This window comes from Typopeltis vanoorti, chromosome 22 (assembly GCF_054136105.1).
Source record: "Typopeltis vanoorti isolate ZY-2024b chromosome 22, IOZ_Tvanoo_1.0, whole genome shotgun sequence".
NCBI classification, from domain to species: domain Eukaryota; kingdom Metazoa; phylum Arthropoda; class Arachnida; order Uropygi; family Thelyphonidae; genus Typopeltis; species Typopeltis vanoorti.
The window spans coordinates 95152416-95174139 of record NC_143570.1 but is presented as its reverse complement, the minus strand read 5'-3'; the positions used below and the strand labels follow the sequence as shown (position 1 = coordinate 95174139).

The following is a 21724-nucleotide window of genomic DNA, read 5'->3' as shown; positions in this document are numbered from 1 at the left end:
CCACTCTCCCATAGAAAAATGTAGTCCTCACGCCCTTGTTAACCACACTCTTACCCAACCTCCAGGGATGACCTCTGGTTCCGCACTCCCCAGCCAAGTGCTGGAACATTTTCCCAACATCAATTCTATAAAAGTCTTTAAGTAACTTAAATGTTTCAATCACATATCCCCTTTTTTGCCCATCGACCAACTTTTGCGATCCAAACCCTCAATCTATCCTCAAATAGAGCATTCTACAGACCACTCACCTCTGGATCCTCTCCCCCACTTCCTTATCCCAAGAAACCCAGATGACCAGACCTCAGCACAGTAATACGGATGTGGTCGTATCAAGGCTTTATAAAGAGGAATGATAAATCCCTTATTTCTACTTGTTAGTGTGTTCTTCAATAACCAAGTAATTCTGTGAGCTACCCTGGCTACTTTAGCAATATGCCTTCTAAACATATCAGCTCTGTATTTACTACTACTATCCCCAAATCCCTGGCTTCATCAATTTCCTGGAATCAAGTTCCCTCAATGTGATACACAGCTTGTAATTTTTGTATCCCAAAATGCATAACTTTATACTTTTCCACATTTAACTGACATCCATAATGTTTTGCTCATACTGGCAGCCCACTGAAACCATCCTTCAAGCTCTCTACATCACCTTGATTAATTATTACTCTACTCGACTATGCATCATCAGCAAACCACTGAATATCTCCCTTCAAATTATTTCATCATTTATGTATCAATTAAATAGTAGTGGTCAAACAGAGTATCCATTCCTAAATGGATACTCTATTCACCCATTCCTGATAATACTCATCAGGAATGGATGGATTGTTATCCACCCATTCATGAATTCTCTTTTTGAGCTACTTTTCCAGTAATTTTACCACCACTTCTAAGACCTAAGATACTAATTAGTCTATAATTTGCTGCCACAGACTTAGATCCTCCTTCATGCAAAAGAATTATTTTGCCCTTCCTCTCTCTTAGGACTTTGCAAAGCTGACTTAAACAACCTGGTCAAGGGCATCGCCAGTTCCCCTGCACCTTCTCATAAAACATGAGCAATATAATAAGTACCTCTAATTCTTCAACGTGTTTTCACGTAAGTCCCTGTCACCTCTGTCACAACAATATCTTCACTTGGATGATATATCCTTGCAAAATGATCACTGAATAGCTGAACAATTTCATCTGCCTCCATTACCTATCTACCATCTGCAGTCATTAAAGTTTTTGCTCCATAGTCATTCTCCCTCCTACTTGTCACATATCGAAAAAATTCTTGGGGATTTCCCAAGAATTTTTTTCTTATAATTTTCAAAATATTTTCAGAATATTATAATTTTAATTATAATTTTCAGAATATTTTCAGCTAATTTCTTCTTATAATCTGATTTTGCCTTGCTAGTCAACTTTCTTGTCTGACCCTTATACTATTCATGAGTTAAGCTGGTCACCTTTCTCCATATATACCTTCCAAACTATTTTTTTTTTTTTAAACTCATACTTAGCCAGTCCGGTTGGCTAAACGGTTAGCGTACCAACTCTCCAACCAGCAGGTCATGGGTTCGAATCCCACCGTGGGCATGGATGTTTGTGATTGTCTTTAAGTGGAAGACGAATCTCATTGCCCAGTGTGAGACCACTGTCCTGCTTATTGGAGGCCTGAAGTGGCTGAAAAAGTTCCATGTGTGGTCTCTAGAGCAGAGCTTCCAGACCATGTAAAAATAAATAAAAATTACAATATATATATATGTGTAGAAAGTTTTTTATTTAATAAGGTCAAAGCACCTTTTGGTAACTTGTTTTGGTAAAATACTTATAAGCTTTGTATTACTTAACCTTGGTATTTCTAAGCCTGGCTCCCACTGATGAGACCTCAATAAAGGTCGAAACCGGTCTGGGTAGTGGCCCCTTGCCTTTAATGCATAGCATCATACATCTCCTCTAGGAGATGGGCTTTGCATTAAAGGTAAATATTAAGAATAGTGATCAGAGATTATTCCAACTTTACCACGAGTTGCCTAGATTTACGGGTCACTTAGACTTGCATTATGTGCAGGCACTAACTTGACTTATTTGTCTGTTTGCTTACTTGGGAAATGGAGTAAAAACAGGTTTAAAATAGCTTGGTATCTTTAATGTGTGTGTGTGTGTGTGTGTGTGTGTGTGTGTGTGTGTGTGTGTGTGTGTGTGTGTGTGTGTGTGTGTGTGTGTGTGTGTGTGTAGGAAGATTGATTTACTTGGTTGATATACATTTTTTTTAAAATATTGAATGACTAGATGTTTTCATTTTTATCGGTTTCTAGTCATTCAATATTTAAAATATATATATATATAAAAATTGACAAAAAAAAAATCTTTAGCCCACCTATGGTACAATGTACTATAGGTTGAGTAATAACCTTTCTTGGGTGATAAACACATAAAAATAAATAAAGAAATACATAAAATATTGATAATACTCATCCATCTAACTCCTACCCAATTTACCCTCCTTACCCTGGATATACACAGTGTGATATTTCTTCCTCCAGATACTCCTTGGCTATCTCCCATGCACTGTGAAGATCCTTCCCTTGCAGATCTTTATGCCATGGTACTGCTTTAAGCTGCCTCTTCAGTGCATCATAATCACCTCCCTTGTAATTCCATCATCATCATCATCATCATCATTTACCCACTTCTTAACTGGGATTTTCACGTTTTGCCAGCTTCCAAGTCAAGACCACATGATCACTTTCTCCAAATGGGGGCAATGTAGCCACCTTAGCAATGGACAAGTCTTCTGATCCTATAACAAGATCCAACACTCTTGTACCCCAAGTCCCCCTCCATTAAATTATGCTTCAAGTAGTTATCTCTCAGTAAGTGTATAAATTGCATTTCCTTTCCTGCCATGTGATCTTTCTTCCTTCCAAATCTATGTCTCTGAAGTTGAAATCTCCCATAATAATTACTCGACTTCCACTCATTGCACAAATTTGCTGATACAAGTATTCTGCATCATCCATGGCACCCCATAGCCGATAAAAGGAAGCAATTTTATATTTTGTCCTACTGGCTTCAATCTCACACCAGATTGACTCAAAAGAACTACCATCTGCACAACTGACTTCAACTCTTTTTGGCAGCAATTTATCTGCTATCATCAGCAGTACCCCACCTCTTGTCCTGTCTAATTTATCTTCTCTGAAAATACTAAATCCATCACATTCTATTCATGTAACTACATCATCTGATGTTAGCCAAGTCTCACAATCGTGCAGTCGTCTAGTACTATATGAAAGCCTTATAAAGGGGAACAATAACTTCTCTAGCTGTGCTTGTTAGTGTGTTCTTCAACAACCATATAATCTGATGTGCTATTTTTCCTCGCATTGCAATATACCCACTAAACTTTTAACTCCCTCTCTGCAATCACCCAAATGTCCCTAGCCTCATTAGTTTCCTGAAATACATAGCTGGTGATTTCTTCCCAAAGTGCTCCAACCTTACACTTATGCACATTAAATTGGCAGCCATATACCTTTGCCTGCACTGCATGATCATTTAAGTCATTCTGAAGGATCTCTACATCACCTTTATTTACATTTCCCAGTTTTGCATTATCAGCAAACTGAATATTTCCCATCAAATTATTTCTAAATCATTAATATACAAATTAAACAATAGGGGAACAAGTACTGAGCCCTGTTGTACACCACTCATCACCTGCCTTCTCCTGGACTCCATAAACTACTCTTCGATATCTGTTCATCAGCCACCCTCTAATCCAAAAGTATAGAATCCTTTCTTTTAGTGTTACACGGTGATCAGCATTCATTTTTGAAGTTATGGATTCTATAATTGTGTTAGAATAACTCTTTTTTTATTATCCCGACGTTTCCATCTTCATATCAAGATCATCATCTGGAGCATACATAAATATACAATACAAGCTGTGTTACATATCAAACGTAAGCTAGAGAAACAATGATTTGATCACATGTTACTCACTGGCATGACCTCTAGTGGGAAAAAAAAAAATAAATAAATAAATACATCAAGCTAATTTAATTTTTGATTACATGAATAAACATTCTTGCTTACAGATGGTTTTCCTTCCAGTAACAGTGATGTCCTATTTCTGTTATTACAATTATTATTTTTGATTTAAGAAAAAAAAAATTACATCATGTCCTATTTTTCAGTATTAAAGTTGTCATTATAGATTTAGGATCCTGGATTTTCTAGTCCTGTTTATAGTTGTTCTTAGAGAGGAAGGATTCGCGGGACGAATATATGCCTCCCATATGTATGGGATTTTTAGACCATCATTATTGTTTAAATTGGGGTGGTTGATAATGATCTCACAAGCTTCCTTAAATTTGCATTCATACCATGTGTTGGTGTGATGTAGACAACTAGTGCTTTTCCAGTCAATTCTATGTAAGGTGTTCAGAGCATGATCAGAAAGGCCAGCTTCACCATAATTATTATATTTGATGTGTCGTTTATGTTCTTTTTGTCTGATCGGAATTGTGCGTCCTGTTTCTCCTATGTATGGTATGTTGCAGGTGCAGTAAATACAGTAAACTCCAGGGTGGCCAGCAGAGGGAGAAGGTCTTTGGATGAGTTAAGTAAGCTTTTTAATTTTGCAGGAGGTTTAAAGGTGGATTTGAGGTTGTATTTTTGTAGCACTCTGTTTATTTTGTCTGATGTCCCTTTAATGTAGGGAATGGTTATAGTTTTACTGTAGTCTGGTTTGTCTTTGTTTTTTTATTGAGCTCTTGTAGAGAATTTTATTAATAGTGTTTTGGCTATATCCATTTTTTTGAAAAGTATTACTGATCACTTTAAATTCGTTTTTCAGTGCCTGTTCACTGGAGCAGATCTTCAGAGCCCTGTTTTTTAGAGTATTGATGAAACCTAGTATATATGAACAAAAGTATAGAACTCACTAAAGCAAGACCTGTCTTTCACCAATGTCTTCAATACCTTAATCACCACTCCTGAGAGGCTATTGACCTATAAGCTGTTATTTATCTTAGAACCTTCTTTATGCAGTGGAACTATTTTTGCCTCTTTCCTGCTCTGATGCTTAAATTAAACATCTCAGTAAGAGGAGATGATAATTTCCTTGCACATTCTCATAATACACAGGCCAATATGCCATCTAATCCTATGGCTGTGTATGCATGGAGATCCTGCAATATTTGAAGCACCTATATTTCGTCAATCTCTATTCTCCTATAAGTCAATGTCATGCCTGGCAATGCAATGTCACCATCTCGATGGTACACCCGAGAAAAATGCTCACTCAGTAATTCAACTATTTTAGTTTCCTTCTATTAGCTTTCCACTTTCAGCACTCTTTAAAGCCATTGTTACATAGTTATTCCTCCTGCGAATCAGAAGGATAACTCCTACCTGATTTATCCTTCTGATTCTGAGTATACAGTCTGATACTGCTTTCTTCAAACACTGCTTACTTGACCACCCACAAATTCTTACCCCTCCAAAATTATTATGCTGTGGCACTACAGAAAGCTGACTCCTCAGTTTGTTATTTGTAAATCAATATACATATATATATATATCCATTCTTAACAGAAAATTCTGCAAACCTGACAATCTGATGCACAGGTGAAGGAATGCATTGGGATTAGGGGAGTTGTCAAGGGCACCGGTATGCAAAGGGTACTAGTGGCAGGATATATTAGCAATTTTCAAAATTGTCACAATAAAAAAAGCACTTAGCCATGCTGCTACATAATCAAGACTACATGATCACTTTTCCAAAGTAGAGGCAGTGTGGCTAGATTCATTACTTAAGTTCTGTGATGCTATGACCAGATGCAGCAATCTCATACCACATGCCCCCCCCCCCTCCATTACATGCTGCCTCAGGTAATCTCTCTCAGCAACTGTATAAATTCCATTTCCTTGATTCCCTGCAATTATTACTCCTCCCAATCTATGTTCCCATAATTGAAAGCCTCAATAATAATTTCTCGACTCTCACTCGAGCTAATTTGTCAATGCATGTCATCTGCAGAGTGTAGATGACATGCATTGACAAATTATGCCTCCTGAATTACAGCAGTAACCAATTGTATTTTTCATCCTGTTGGCCTGTATATACACCAGATCTTCCCTCTGCATCTCTGTCTTCCTGATGCTTCCACTCTTTTTGGCTTCAGTTCTTCTGCTATCATTTGCTAAGCTCCTCTAACCATCCTGTTTCTTCTGTCCTCTAGGAAGATACTATATACTTTGCATTCTATTCTTAAAACATACTCAAGTGAACCAAATCTCACTAATGCCTATAACTTTTAGTGAACAATTTTAGTGCGGATGCACTTTCACATAAGAAATTAACATACAAAAGAACATGCCAGCTTATTCCAAACTCCTTCTTATTACTCTTATTCTTATTTCCTCTTGCTCTACTACTCATCTGTTATTAATGTGCTCTATATTCCAGACTATTTGGCAGAATGAATATTGGTTCTGCATCCCAGCCAACAGGCTATGGCTAATCCCACTGTGAAAAGGACCTTTGTGAAAGTCTTTAAATAATAGATAAGTATCATCACTCAAGTAAAAAAATCAACATCATGATTATTGGAGAAATTTCTGGTTGAAATGGGTAACCAGATTATCAAGCCTATCCACAGTATCAAAAATCTGTGATTAGTTTACAACTGTTCCGGAGTTGTAAACCGAGGACTGACTTCTGACACTGTTGTTCTCCAACTTTTACATAAAGTAAACCATAACAAATAACCTTCCAGCACATAACACAAACAGCTTGCTATGCTTCCTCTGGCCTTTCTTCAGAAAAAAACCAGAATCTTCTCTCTTGTCTTGGAAGATTCTAGGATTTCCATTAAGTTCAGATTTTTTTTCTCTTTTTGGGCTGACCTGTACCTCTAGCTTTTCCAAATAAAACATGTAATGTACAAAGTCCCTTCAGATTCCATAAACTAAGTGCCCTTTCCTGCTCAAGACAGTCCTCCTCACCTGTACAACTGCTGACATTATATAAATCCACCCAACCTTGAATACCGTTCCTACATACTGAGTGCACCAAAAATCTCTCTAAAGAGGATAATCTGGTTAACAAGTAACCCCTCTATCACAAATTCACTCCATTCCATTTTCAGAGATATTCTCTTTCTAGTTCATCTCTTCTATAGGTATTTTCATGACATTTCTCCACTCAGGTAGCTACCATCATTCATTCAGTTTAAGCCTGTAAGAACATGAGTAGTTGCTGGTCAACATTTACTGTCCAGAACTCCCCAAACTTCTCTTCCTCCTCTTTCATTCCACCTATCTTTTATAGTTTTATACATTCTGCCTCTGTTGTGTTCTCATATAAGTAATAAAGGAAAGCTGCTTGTTTTACTTTAACAGAGTTAGTGTTTTCATTCATATTTTAAATCCATTCTATCTTGATACTTTGTCTTACCTAAAGATTCAGCCCCATTCATCTTTTGTTTAATATGTGTCTCTTCAATAATTTGTTTTACTAATTGTTGGTAAAGGTTTCTAATATTTTCACATAATAAGTACAGAATGTTTCAGAAGGGTGTGTACAATGCTGCAGGAGAACAGAGAATAACTCGGGAAGACATACAAAAGCTGACTGAGTGTCATAATGTAGTGAAACATAAATTTTTGGCCATGTAACTTTATTACTAAATGACAACACTAGATGGCATGATACGTCACACCATTTGAAAATGGCAACATTTGACAGTGCAGAGTGAGCATGTTGTGTGTTTTGGTTTGAATAAAAATGAAATATAAAAGCATGGTCTGCTAATCCTGACTTGCCATAATAATGGTAGAGAATGTATTATGTTCTTCCAAGAGGATATTTACAGATCTTCCTGTCTGCCCATAGTAGGCCATGTCACAGTCACAAGGAACTTCATACACTCCAGGGTATGCTAGAGGGTGAAGTTTATCCTTAGGCAAGCAGATCAGAGTTGCTAATATAACATGAGGTTTGAATGTGGTATTAGATAAACACTCACAACTGCAGAATTTGGGGAAGCGAAAACCACACACCATCGTAGAACATGTTCGCGGCATCCCAAAAGCTAACATTTCTTGCATCATAACCAAAAAAAGTGAATGGACCTTTCTTTTTTCTGAGTCTACCGTTACTGGTGGCATGTATCTGGACATGCTAAAAGGGTACCACAAGTAAATGACGATGACCATGATGGACACATTTCCAGCAAGACAGAGCACCTCCTCATTACCTGACAGATGTAAAGTCATACCTTGACACCCATTTTCCAGGCAGATGGATTGTTAGAGCAGCACCTGTAGCATGGCCACCATACTCCCCCAACCTTACACCATTAGAATTTTTCTTGTGGGGCTTTGCAAAAGATCAAATGTCTGTACCACCACTACAAACCAAATCAGATGAGCTGTGTTCCAGAATTACTGCCGACATTGCTGAAGTTAGCCAGATATGATCTGCTGTGTGTGGCAGGAAACTGATTATAGATGGGACATCAGCAAAATTACTGGAGGCAGTCATATCGAACTTTAACTGTCTGTGTTGAAACTTCAAGTATTACATTTGATTTCTATCTTCTATTGTCATTCAAAGTTGTATATCCTCTTTTGAAACACCCTGTGTACTTAATTCTTCCTTCCAGTGGTTTTTCCTTGGTGTTAATTTCTTGTCAATACTTTTATTTTAATAATACTGCAAAGTGATCGCAAGCAATATCAACTCCTCTGAAGATGGTGTCTGTCACACAGTTTTCTATTTATAGTTATGCAACAACAGATAAAAGATCCAAATCCCCTAGCTTTCCAAGTATATTTGTTTATCATTTTTTACTCAAAAAATGAAATATATATGCGTGTGTGTGTGTGTGTGTGTTATTTGTAAGTCAGTAAAATTCAGAAAATTTCTTAGTTCCTTTCTATTTTTATTTATCTGATTCTCAATGAAAATGTTTATAACATTAGGAAGGAAATGATTGTTATTCTTACATTAACATATCAACAGTATCATTACATAGCATTTTTGGCTTCATATATTAAGCTGTTTCTGCAGGTCTTCGTAAATTTTCTTTATCAATTCCATCCTTTGATGTAGACGCGAAAAAATAATATGATGGCTGCAGCATATATTCAGGCAGTCTACTCTGTTTCCCTCATTTATGAAGATAGAATTTTCTACTTTATTTTTCCAAAAGAATAACTTTCTACTTTATATTTTATCCAAAAGAATAACTACACTATAGGTTGCTCTTTTATTCTGATCAACTCTACTAAATATAAATTTCCAATCTGACTTGTACATTTAAGTTATTGATTTGTTTCTGAAATGAATGCTATGTTAACATGTCTATCTAAATAATGCTTTATTAGGTCTTCTTTTTTAGGTGATAATCCTCTATAAGTTAATAAATCCTCGATACTATGGCCTTTACCCTTTTCCATTTGAATGACTATACTACAATTTCTGTATCAGCTTTGAAGTGTGTATATGTCCATATTTACATGGATATGATTCAGTCCATTGGAGTCAATATAACCTTTGGATATTATAGAAATAATATGGATACAAAGCATATATATTTGATATAATTTACTTGTGTGGCCATTTGGGTAGTTAACAGTAATAGTGAATATTTGAAATAAACTAACAATGTTGTGTATGTGTGCAACACTGTTAGTTCACACTGCATTTTCAATAATTGTTAGAACAATAGTCTCCATGAAGAACATACATACCAGACATAAACAATGTTCAATACCTTACATCCTCTTATAATATTTTACCCCAAAAAAACAAATTGATTTTAGTAAAATTATGGAGACTACAACAGCGTTAGGAATAACTACTTTACTTTCCCTACATTTCAACCTTCATATTAAGGTATAATCATCATCTGGAGTATACACATATATATACAAAGACAAGCTACATTACATTTCTAACAATAAGCCAAAGTGATAATGATTTCATCAATCCTTATTCTACTGTCCTGACCTCTAACAGAAAAAAAAAAAACCTACATTAAAGCTAAAGGAAGCTGATAAATACCAAATATATATCCTTTACCATGCAAATGAAATCTTTGCATTACTTCAACCTTGGTATCACCTCTGGGTCTGGCTCCCACTGATGAGACCTCGATAAAGGTCGAAATCGGTCTGGGTAGTCACCCTTCCCATAATGCATAGCATTATACATACCTGTAAGGATATGTGTTTTGCATTATGGGACACTAAGGCAAGTGATGTGAAGTCATAAGTTTCTATATACGAGTCACCCCAGTCCTAAAAATAGTTCAGGCAAAAACTTGCTTGCATACACTTGGATAAAGGATTAATCCAAGTATACAATTTCTTGGTATCTTTAATTTATATGTATTTACACACATTTCTTAATCAAATGCACACAAGAGCACAAGTGTAATAATATACCTTGTTGAAGGTGGTGGTGGTTCTTCCTCTTCTTCTTCTTCCTCCTCTTCATCATCACTAAGATCAGAATCTACATGGATCCTTTCTTCTGCTGTGGCTCTTAAATAGGAAATTCTTCTTGCAACATGGTGTTCATCATGATCTGCTGCTAATAAAAAGACAAAACAATAAAGAAAAGGTACCAACTATACTTATCAAAACACACATCCACACCCATATTATGTACTAGGATAATCAAAACCCATAATTGTTTTGGATTCTGGCAATATGCCAAAATCTACTGAAGAAAGGAGGAAGGAAAAAGATATAGCAAAGTGAACTGCATAAACAGAATACACACAATTTCAAATGCCTTAGTTACTATATCAGAGAGAGAGAGAGAGATAGATAGACACATGGAGCAGAAATACCAGATCCTGTGGTTTAAAAAGGGTGGCAAGTTTGAGGTTATGTTGTGAGTGATCAGTGTAATATAGTGATTATGTAAAATTTGTGAGTTTTATCTATTATATTGTATATTTTTTTCTTTAGATGTTTATAAGGTTTGTTTCAAAAATTTGGTAAAAAAATAAGTTAAACACATTTTTTTTTGGAAAGAATCACCTTTATTTCTCAACATAGTCTCCACTGAGGTCTACACATTTGGTCCAGTGAGTTTCCAATTTTTTCGTCTCATCTATAAAGTAGGATTTGTCAAATTGTGCAAAATACTCATTGACAGCCTCGTTCGAAGAAAATTTTTTCCCACCGAGCTCTATTTTTAAGTTTGGGAACAAGAAGAAGTCACACGGGGCCAAGTCCGGAGAATATAGTGGTTGTGGAACCAATTCGAACTTCAATTTTGCTACTATGATGGCCGATGTGTGGTTTAAAAAGGGTGGCAAGTTTGAGGTTATGTTGTGAGTGATCAGTGTAATATAGTGATTATGTAAAATTTGTGAGTTTTATCTATTATATTGTATATTTTTTTCTTTAGATGTTTATAAGGTTTGTTTCAAAAATTTGGTAAAAAAATAAGTTAAACACATTTTTTTTTGGAAAGCTCTATCTGCATTATCTTGATGAAAGACTTTTTTGTGCACCAATCTTCACCATTTTTTCTTCAGTTCTTCTTTCAAACGGTCCAACAATGATGCATAATAGATTCCTGTTATTGTCTTGTCCTTTTCCAAATAGTCTATCATGATAATTCCTTGGGAATTCTAAAAACAGTGGCCATCACCTTCCCAACTGACAAAACAGTCTTCGCTTTTTTCAGTGCTCTTTCATCAGGCATTGTCCACTGTTTTGACTGCTGCTTGGACTCAGGTGGTAGTGGTGGATCCAAGTTTCATCTAGTCATGAATTGATGCAAAAAATGCTGCGAATTACAATCAAACATTGTTGCCAAATACTGTCTTTTTACATGAGTTTTTGATCGACAGTCAACAATTGCAGCACCAATCGTGTGCGCACGACTTTTTCACGTGCAATTTTTCGTGCAGGATATTATACACCCATTCAGTTGAGATGCCTACAATCTCGCATGCTTTCACTTAGTGGTCTTCCATAACAATACCATGAATTTTGTCAATCATTTCCTTCGTAGTGACCTCAGTCGGGCATCAGTAGTGCGCTTCATCTTCGATAGAAGACCACGTTTAAACTCATTTATTGGAAGAAGAATGGAATTTGAGAACAATGTATCACATGTGGCTAAAATTTTGCCAGGCATCATGAAAATGATATGTGCTGACACTGGTATGAATGAATGAATTGTGTCGCCATCTATTGGAAATTTATCAAACTTTTCAAACGACCCTCGCACAGTAGTATATTAGAGTAGATTTTCATGTTTTTAGAGTATTTAGTGTCTATATAACATAGACCGCGCGGTTAGCCTAGTGGCTTTGCGCTTCGCAACCATATGACTGGGGAAGGAGTGTCCCAAGTTCGATTCCCGTTGTAGACGTGAGGAATTTGAGGATCTTCCTCAGGCATAGCCAAGTTAGCCGGTCTTGGGCGCGGTCAGTAGGGTTTTTTCCGCCAGTTTATCTGGCGTTTTTCATCCCGCAAACAGGCAAACCGGCCCCGTGAACATACACCTCTACAGTCAAAAATATATCTCCCCCAGCGGCAGACCAGGCGACGGGTCGGTTGGGAGTAGTACTAACAAGTAGTCGCATCTAAGTAACACGTGGACCCTGCATATGAAGCGGGAATAACGCGAAGAAGAAGAAGAAGAGTGTCTATATAACATATTTTTATTTTAAATTAAAGATACCAAGAAATTATATTCTTGGTTTAATCGTTTATCTAAGTGTAAGCAAACAAATTTCGCACATGAAGTAACTTCACGACTGGGCAACTTGAATGCAGAGGCTAATGATTTGATATCGCTTGCTTTAGAATCCTATAATGCAAAGTGCATATCCTTACGGACATGTATAATGCTATACACATTAAGTGAAGGGTCACTACCCAGACCAAGTGTAAGCCAAAAAAATTTGCATGTGAAGAAACTTCACGAATTTTTTTTTTTTATTGTCATATTGTAATATTAAATACAGCTGTAAAACGGTATCGAAACACAGAAGAAATTGAATGCTAACAATAATAGCATAGTAGTAAACAAGAGGGTTTTCTCTGCCAAAGCTGATATTGAAAATAATTTAACCTCTGAAATCGTAGATTAAAACAGATTATTAGACAGATGATGAAAGAATTACAGAAAGCTGAGTGACATTTAGAGGAATACAGGAAGAATATAAAAAAAGTTCATAGCAAAATGGAAAACAACAAAGCACGGAATCAGGTAAGTCAGTGCATAAAACGAAAATCTAGTTAAGTAAAGTTGATTGTAAAAATCAGGATGTTATTTGATATGGTGACTCAAAACATGCCATTGATGAGTGGGTTATAACATCAAGTTTTCCCAGAGCAAAAATAAAAATATAACACAAGTAATTGAAAAACAGAAAAGAAAATGAAAAGAGGTCATAACTCTGGTAAGTACCAATGACTTAACTAGCAATAAATTCAGTATGAGAGAGGATATGTCGTTAGTACATTACCTAGATATAATCGAAATGAATTATGAAGAAGGGCTATGATAACAAATGATTCAATGTGTGGGCTGCACAGAAGGAATGAATGCAAGTTTTAGGATGTGTGGAGTGAGTTTCAGGGAAGACTTGATTTATATAAGAGGGACAGCATACATATAAATGCATTTGGCATCGGGAGTCTTAAAAATTATTAACTGATATGAGATCTAACACACAGAGTCAAGGAAAAATTAATTTTGATGGGAGGAATCATGGAAATCTGTGTATAAGAGAGCAACAATTTTTGGTTAATAACCATCCCCATCATTAACTGTGTTAATGATGGGGATGGTTATTATTACACAAATGATTATGAAGAGAGAGAGAGAGAGAGAGAGAGAGAAAGAGAACGATTCTGTGTTCGTCCAGGTCAGACCTATCAAGCATGTCTAAAGATGTCATAAGTAAGGAACTACATAAGAACAGAGATTTGCAAGTTGTTGAACTGTGTCATGCAGATCACAGACAAGAGTATATAAAAGAGCATGCAGATAACTTATAATGTCTATACACAAATGCTAGGAGTATCAGAAACAAGAATACAGTTTGTTGCCTTGGTTTTTATATTGGGACTTCATATTGTAGGCATTAGTGAGATCTGCCTATCATCATCAGAAGAGGACATCATCATCAATTTCAGATATTTAATCCCAAGAAATGTTCAAGTTACTATGATATCACTACATGATTAAGTTTACACTAACATGCAGTGCAAACCCATATGATGCATTTTCCACAAAAGCATATGATGCTACAACATGATAGAAGAGGACAGCCGAGGAAAAACTGGGTAGATAGTAGATAATGCAAAACGAGTCGTGTTGAAAGAGTTTACAGGATTTGAGTCACCTGGCAATGGAAAAAGAAAAATGGCAAAGAATGGTGAAGCAAGCAACAGACACACCACAAACATTGGCCCATGAGTAATGATGATGAATCATATGCTCCAAAGGCTGCCAAGTAAAATATGAAATAAGAAATGTGTGGTGCAGTGCACATCACAGAAGACTCAATTTCTGAAGTTTTATATGATTGATTTAGATAAATAAGAAGAAAATAGTACAATTTTTAATTATTTTATAGAAAATAAGGTGTGTAACCCTTATGTAATAACTTAATCTTCAATTATAAACTGTTTTTGAAAATAACTGTTTCATAATCTCACAATTAGATGAACTTTATCAGATGAATTATCACAACATACATACATGGCACCGTCTTTCTCCTATATACCACTCCTTGTGTCATAGGATCAAGTTGGGAGGTCTTATCTGAAACTACAGGAGTAAAGCTGGTGGTTACAATGGAGCCTAAAATTATAAAGTACAAATAATATAGCTTCAATTATATAAATAATACTTCCTATAAAGCAAAGACAAGTATGAGATAACACCTACAGAAATGGCAATGTTTTACTAAGTGTAAAGACATACTTTCTTATATATATTGATGTTGAAATACCTGAAACTTTTGATGTGTGTCCCACTCAACATGAAAATAGTAGCATTAAACTTTTTCATGTTTCATAATAATTTTATTCTTCAATAATTACTACGAGCCTCTTTTACATATAATGGAACAATAATCTCCTTATCTGCTCCACTAAAGACCAACCACTTCCCCTAGACCTACCTGGTGTTTACCAGGTCCCTTGCAGTTGTAAACTGTCTTACTTTGGCCAAACAGGCAGGACAGCGAATATCAGAATTTCAGAACACAAGGACTACATCTGTTTTCACAAATACAGTCATTCTGGGCTTGCGGACCATGCTCTGGATAGACGCCACAGAATACGGTGGAAGAAAGCTACAGTGATACACCATAGCAAATACAAATTTGAAAGACTCTTAATGGAATCAGCCTCAGCCCTAAGATATTCTCCAAACCTCAACAAATTTGGTAGGCCTACATCTGCAGACCTTCAGCCCAACGGCCAAAAACACCTACTTAGTCCACTAGAGGGCACCATCAGGACTGTTAGGAGAACAATAGCTTCATCTCTTCATTCCCAGTTTCTGTGTTGTAGTGCCTACGTGCACGTAACTTTTTTGTAAGTTCCTTTAGAAAATGGCAATATGACATTGCCGAAATATCGGAAAATATTTATTAAAGTTTAATTTAATTTATATCCTTAACTACGTTGTTCTATTCCTTAAGTGTTTTAATAATAATCTCCTTAGTTCAACTATCAACATATCACCTTCCAGATCAATCTAAAGATGTCACATGAACATTGTCTTTCTTTTTTTTTTTTTTACTTATCCAAGAACTCTAATCATATTATTCTAAAGTGACTTGGAAGGGAAAAAGTTTTTCAAGCTATTCAACAAGCAGAACACTAACTTCACACCAGGCAATGAAAAGCATCTATCACCTAAAGGCATTTGCACACATTTATGCCACAGCGAGAATCTAATGCACATCTTGAGAGCAGACAGTTTTTCTGATGTCTCGCAAGACAGCATCAACTTGACCAAAGCCCACTAACACAAAAATAATACGATATTCTTAATATTTAAAATTAAGAATATAACATTACAAATTAATAGCAGAAACTTTTGTTAACATAATAATGCAAAAAAAAAAAAAAGAATATCTCTTGTTTATGATAAAATTAAGACATTTTAACTAAAGCTACATTTTGAGAAAATAAAATTTAGGAAAAACTTTCAATAACTCAATTTTAATTGAGCATCAGTAGATAAACACACACACACACATATATATATATATATTTATAAAGAGATTTAATGACTAAAACCGAAAAAATATGTAAGGCTTTAATGGTATAAAACACTACTAGTTTCGGCTTTTGACAGTCTTCTTCACGTGTCTTCTAAAAATAGGAAACGGTATTAAAAACACTGAAGTTTAAAACTGAGAAGCACAGGAAAATTGCAGTACATAACTGACATGAAAAAACGTATTTAAATTTGAAATACGTTTGAAAAATCGTATTTGAAAAAACAATTTGAAAAAATGTATTTCAATTTGAAATACGTTTTTTCATATCAGTTATGTACTGCAATTTTCCTGTGCTTCTCAGTTTTAAACTTCAGTGTTTTTAATACCGTTTCCTATTTTTAGAAGACACCCGAAGAAGGCTGTCAAAAGCCAAAACTAGTAGTGTTTTATATCATTAAAGCCTTACATATTTTTTCGGTTTTAGTCATTAAATCTCTCTATAAAAATGTATCAAAACAACCGAATCAATGTTCCTGAATGCATATATATTATTTCATTTGTTTTTATATATTTAAAATATATTTATTTAAAATATTATATTCTCATTGTATTCCTATACCCAAGCATAAACATAAGAATGAGGTAACTTCATGATCCAGTTATATAGAAGCAGTTGACTTCATATCAGCTGCCTTAATATCCCATAATGTAAAAACATCAAGGGAAGGTCACCACCCAAACCAGTTTTGACCTTTACTAAGGTCTCATCAGTAGTAGCCAGACCCATGAAGATTAAATCAATGTAGAAAATTTATGCCTTCTGAATCAATTTAACTTGGTATCTTCAATAAAGATCAAAACCAGCCTAGTTGTGATTCTTCCCTTAATCTTTTTTGCATTATGGGATATTAAAAAGCAAATGTGGAGAATACAACTTCATCTTCTTTAGCTTGATGAGCCTTTAAGGTTCTTTGCTTAAGTACCAACTTCTTCCATTCATTTCTGTCTTGAGCTTTTAGGGTCCAGTCCAGGAGTCACATTTCAATCAGGCCTCATCTTGAATGCTTGTTTAGCTATTCTCTCTTCATTCATTCTTTCCACTTGTCCACACTATCTCAATCTGAAAGCTCTTATTTCATCTGATAGAACTGAAGATCTATAGAGTCCATATAGTTATTATGTCATCTTCTCCATTTACCTGTTGTGTTATCTCTTACAGGTCCAAATATTTTTCTGAGGATTTTATTTTCAAAGATCTGCAAAGCTTTTGCATCTTGACCTCTTATGCTTCAGGTTTCTGTTCTATATAAAACAACAGATCTAACGATTGCCTTGTATATTTCTGTTTTAACTCTGCTTGACATATGATTGATAACAACCACGTTTTTAACTCATAGGCAATTGTTTATTTATAGTAGATGTATTTCCACCACATGTTTTGCTGTCTATATGACTAACAGCATCATTAAGGAGGTTACGTTACTTAACATAAATAAAAAAATGGCAAAAAAATAAATCATTTTTCCAACAACAGTTACTATCTATAGTTGAAAAGACTAGAATGATGGCCTAATCATGAGTCTCATTAAGCATGTTAAGTGCAGTCTTTTCATTGTTGTGTAAACTCTGTATGTGATTGCTGGCATAGGACAGGCTTTAATTCTACACATGCTAAATGATTGATAAATGGGACATGATTGAGACATATAAGATAGTCAGGGGTTGTTATCACATTGACATGGAAGAGGCGATCGCTGGAAACTGTATAAGGAGGATGAGGAGCAGGTTGTTTTGCATGAAGAGTGGTTGGTGAGTGGAATGCATTGCCTGAGCGTGTTGTAAATGTAGACACATTGAATCAGTTTCAAGCAAAGTTGAATGAGCATTGTGAGCAATAGTGTGTACTTCCCACAATGAGTCTCTTACTCCATGCAGGTCAGATGATGATAATAACAACAACAACAACAACCTCGGAGGACTCCTTGAACAATTTGTTGAAGTAATTCTCTTCTAAGAATGGCATGGAGGAGGCATTCCAATTTACCATGTGATGTTCTTTGAGGATGTGCACTATGAGTCCGCTTTGTTCTTCCCATTTGTTTTCAATGTGGCCCATATATTCTTTTTTGCAGATTTTGAAACTTCTCCCAGTCTGACCTATATATATCTTTCCACAAGAGAATGGAATCTTGTATAAACCCAGATGTTTATAAAATGAAACTTTGTCTTTGATGGAGTATAGAAAGCTTCGTAAAGTGTTGACTACCTTTAATATTTTGGCTATTTTTCTTGATGCATTGCAAACATGTGGTAGAGATACCATGCTTTGTAATTAATTTCTGTGGTATCACAGGGTGGTTTGTCAGAAAATAAGTTTCTTTAGTACCTTTTCTGAGTATCCATTTTGGAGGAACTGATGAAAGAGGACATGAAGTTCTTGTTTGATGTCATCATTTTTTAGTATGTTTGAAGCTCCATTTTTTCAAGGCTTTGAAATTTTTGATGAGAGTGATGGAATGAGCTTGCTTGTAGGTATAGGAAAGAAACCTGTGTGGGTTTCTTTCCTATAAACTTCTAACGATAATCTTCCAGCAATGATTTTGTTGAAAAGGATGTATAGGAATGATAATTTTCCATTCTCTTCTACATCTAATGTAAATTTTATCTTTGTATGTTGCATATTCAGAAATTATAGAAAATTTTCCAGATCTTTCTGCATGTGTTTCCAGAAAATAAAGATGTCATTCACATATCTTCATCATACACATGGTTTTAAGGTTGCCTGTTCTACAGCTGATTCTTCAAATTTTTTCCATGTATAAGTTGGTGATCAGAGGCAATAGAGGTGAGCCCATTATTTAGTAGTAAAATTTTCCTTTCCAAATGAAGATTTTAGGCAACGTTGGAAGAGACGTGATGTACAGAAGAAATAAGTTTAAGTATATCTAATGATTCTTGAACTGGGACATTTGTGAAGAACAAAACATATATCTAAACAGGCAAATATATCTGACAGGGAAATTTCAATATTTGAAAATTTATCAAAAAAAAATGTTTTGAGTTTTTTAAATACGTCTTTATGTCCTATATATAAGGCTTGAGGAGGTTAGATAAGTATTTAGAGAGAAGATATGTTGGAGAGCATCTGCCATCAACTACTAGACATAAAGGAATGTCTGTCTTGCAAACTTTTGGCATGCTATATAATCTCATGCTATATAATCAGAATGATTGAGTGTCTGGATTCCAGTTGTTTTTTTAAGATCTTCTGTAAATTCAAAAGTACTAAAGATTCAATCATTCATTTTTAAATGTGATGACCAAGTCAGATCATGGTCCATTTCTGAATATGTGGAAGATTCTGATAACATGGAGGTGATCTTGATGTCTACACTATTAAAAACAGGTGTCAAATTCCCTTTATCTGCCTTTAGTATAACATTTTCATCACTATTAAGCAAATTTTTCAAAGATTCTTTCTCTGAACCTGTGAAATTATTTTTTCATGTGTCAACTAATAAAACTAAAATGCTAAGTAATCCTGTGGATAGTGCCTCTTCATGAAATGACAGAAATTCAACAGTTTTTCAATGCTGGCCATAATGTCTACTTTTGGGATGTGTCTTCTTCACCCTTTTCTTATTTGCTTGGCTAATTTGATTATACATTTCATAGTCACTACCATCCACATTACCAGGTCTATAACAACATCCAACACCAAGTATTTCATTCCATTCACCACTATTTCACACCATACTGCCTCAAAACCACTGGCACTATTTCCCTCTTGCATCTCTACTTTGTATGGACATAATTCTTTCTCTATCATCAATAGCATCCCCCCTCCCTTTTTACCCCTTCTATCCTCACAAAACATATCATACCCTTCCATCTCTATCCCCGTCAGGATGTCATCCTCATCTAACTATGTCTCACTTATTCCAACAATTTTTGGGTGAACAGACTCAATTAGTGCAATCATTTCATTTGCCTTGTTTCTTATACTTCTAGCATTTGTATACAAACACAGCAGTTTATTCCTCGATCTAGAGCTAGTTCCACCGACACCACTTTTTTGATGCGACTTCTCCATGCTTAACTCAAGCAATTTCTTTTTCTCCTTATTTCTTTGAACCTTCTTCAGATCTAACTGTTTTTCCTTGATCCCAAGTCATCTTCTCCCTTTTTTTTGTCTACACATGCATTCACATCCTCTTGGAGGATCACTTTCTCACACTGTGTTCCTCTGTCCACCCTGAGTTTCCCCATTTCCCTGTCTATCTTGCACACCTGTTCTCTCATTCTCTATACTCATGCCACTCACCTCTTCCATCTCTCCTTTCTTACTCTCCCATTCTTCCGCATCACTTCCCACTGGATCGGATTCATTCTCTGCACTCACTTCTCTACCTTCCAGCAGCAATCTCTCCAAGTGACTTACACCAAAACCATTCATATGCAGTCCATCACTCTTATACAGTTCACTTCATCCCTCAAACTCATTCCACACATTAACAAACTGTACTCCTTTCTCTTCACAGATTTCTGCAAACTTACTGTTCATTACTGGTAGTGGTCGGTGGCGTTAGTGTAGTTGATGAAAGTAGAGCGATTCGTTGTAGCTGGATTGAGTAGTGGAGATGGGAAGTTGTGGAGTCGGTGCCCTCCCTCGATGAGTCTTTGGACTCCCTGGAAGTGTCATGTAATAATAATAATAATTATCCTTGCTCTCCACCTCATCTCACCACTGTCATACCTGGGCAACACACTTACTACCTTTCCTAACACACTATTCTATTTAATCTGTCTCAAGAATCTTCTGATATCCAATCTGACATGTTCTTTGTTCACAGTTAAGACATTGTACCTATTACAACTACCAACTCTTTTGCTCTCTTACTTCTCATATTTAATGCCTCAATCACTCGACTCATTCTAACTCCAGTAAAACAAACTTTGTGCATCCTCTTGTCCAGCATACCTTTAATAATTGAATCACCATACAATGCCACTCACGGGTCTTTCTTTACCTCTTTTATACCAATATTATTCATTATCATCATTTTCACTCTTCCATAAATATCTCTAATTCTCTTAACTTCATTCCACATTCAATTCATCTTTTGCCTCATCTTAACCAACTCAACATCTATCTATAATCCACTTTGATAATAAAGAGTGACACCTTTTGATTACTTGCATATGGGAAATATGCACGACTTCTGTATTACTTCAGCCTTGGTATCACCTCTGGGTCCAGCTCCCACTCATGAGACCTCAATAAGGTTGAAACTAGTCTGTGTAGTCACTCTTTTCATAATGCATAGTGTTATACACATCTGAAAGGGTGTGTGTATGTGTGCGCTTTGCATAGGAATACTAAGGCAGTTGGTGTGAAGATTAGCATGTATGTATAAGTAACCACTTTTTTTCAAACTAGGTTTTAGTGCTGTTTAGAGACTTGGTGCTTTCTGGTTGATTCTGTGACATATTCGAAG

The 21724-nt window shown here is 35.6% G+C and overlaps 1 protein-coding gene across 5 annotated transcripts in view; it reads right to left on the bottom strand.

Annotated features, from left to right (window-relative positions):
- RhoGAP19D (Rho GTPase activating protein at 19D) overlaps positions 1-21724 on the bottom strand; it is a 503360-nt gene that overhangs the window by 243678 nt on the left and 237958 nt on the right. For 4 of the 5 annotated variants that reach the window (XM_090412052.1, XM_090412051.1, XM_090412056.1 and 1 more), the window contains 2 exons: positions 14750-14851; positions 10456-10603 (listed from right to left, as the gene is read on the bottom strand). In XM_090412052.1, coding sequence (XP_090268178.1) covers positions 10456-10603; positions 14750-14851 — 250 coding nt within the window. The remainder of the gene's footprint in view (positions 1-10455; positions 10604-14749; positions 14852-21724) is intronic. The other variant, XM_090412054.1, reaches the window with a different exon arrangement.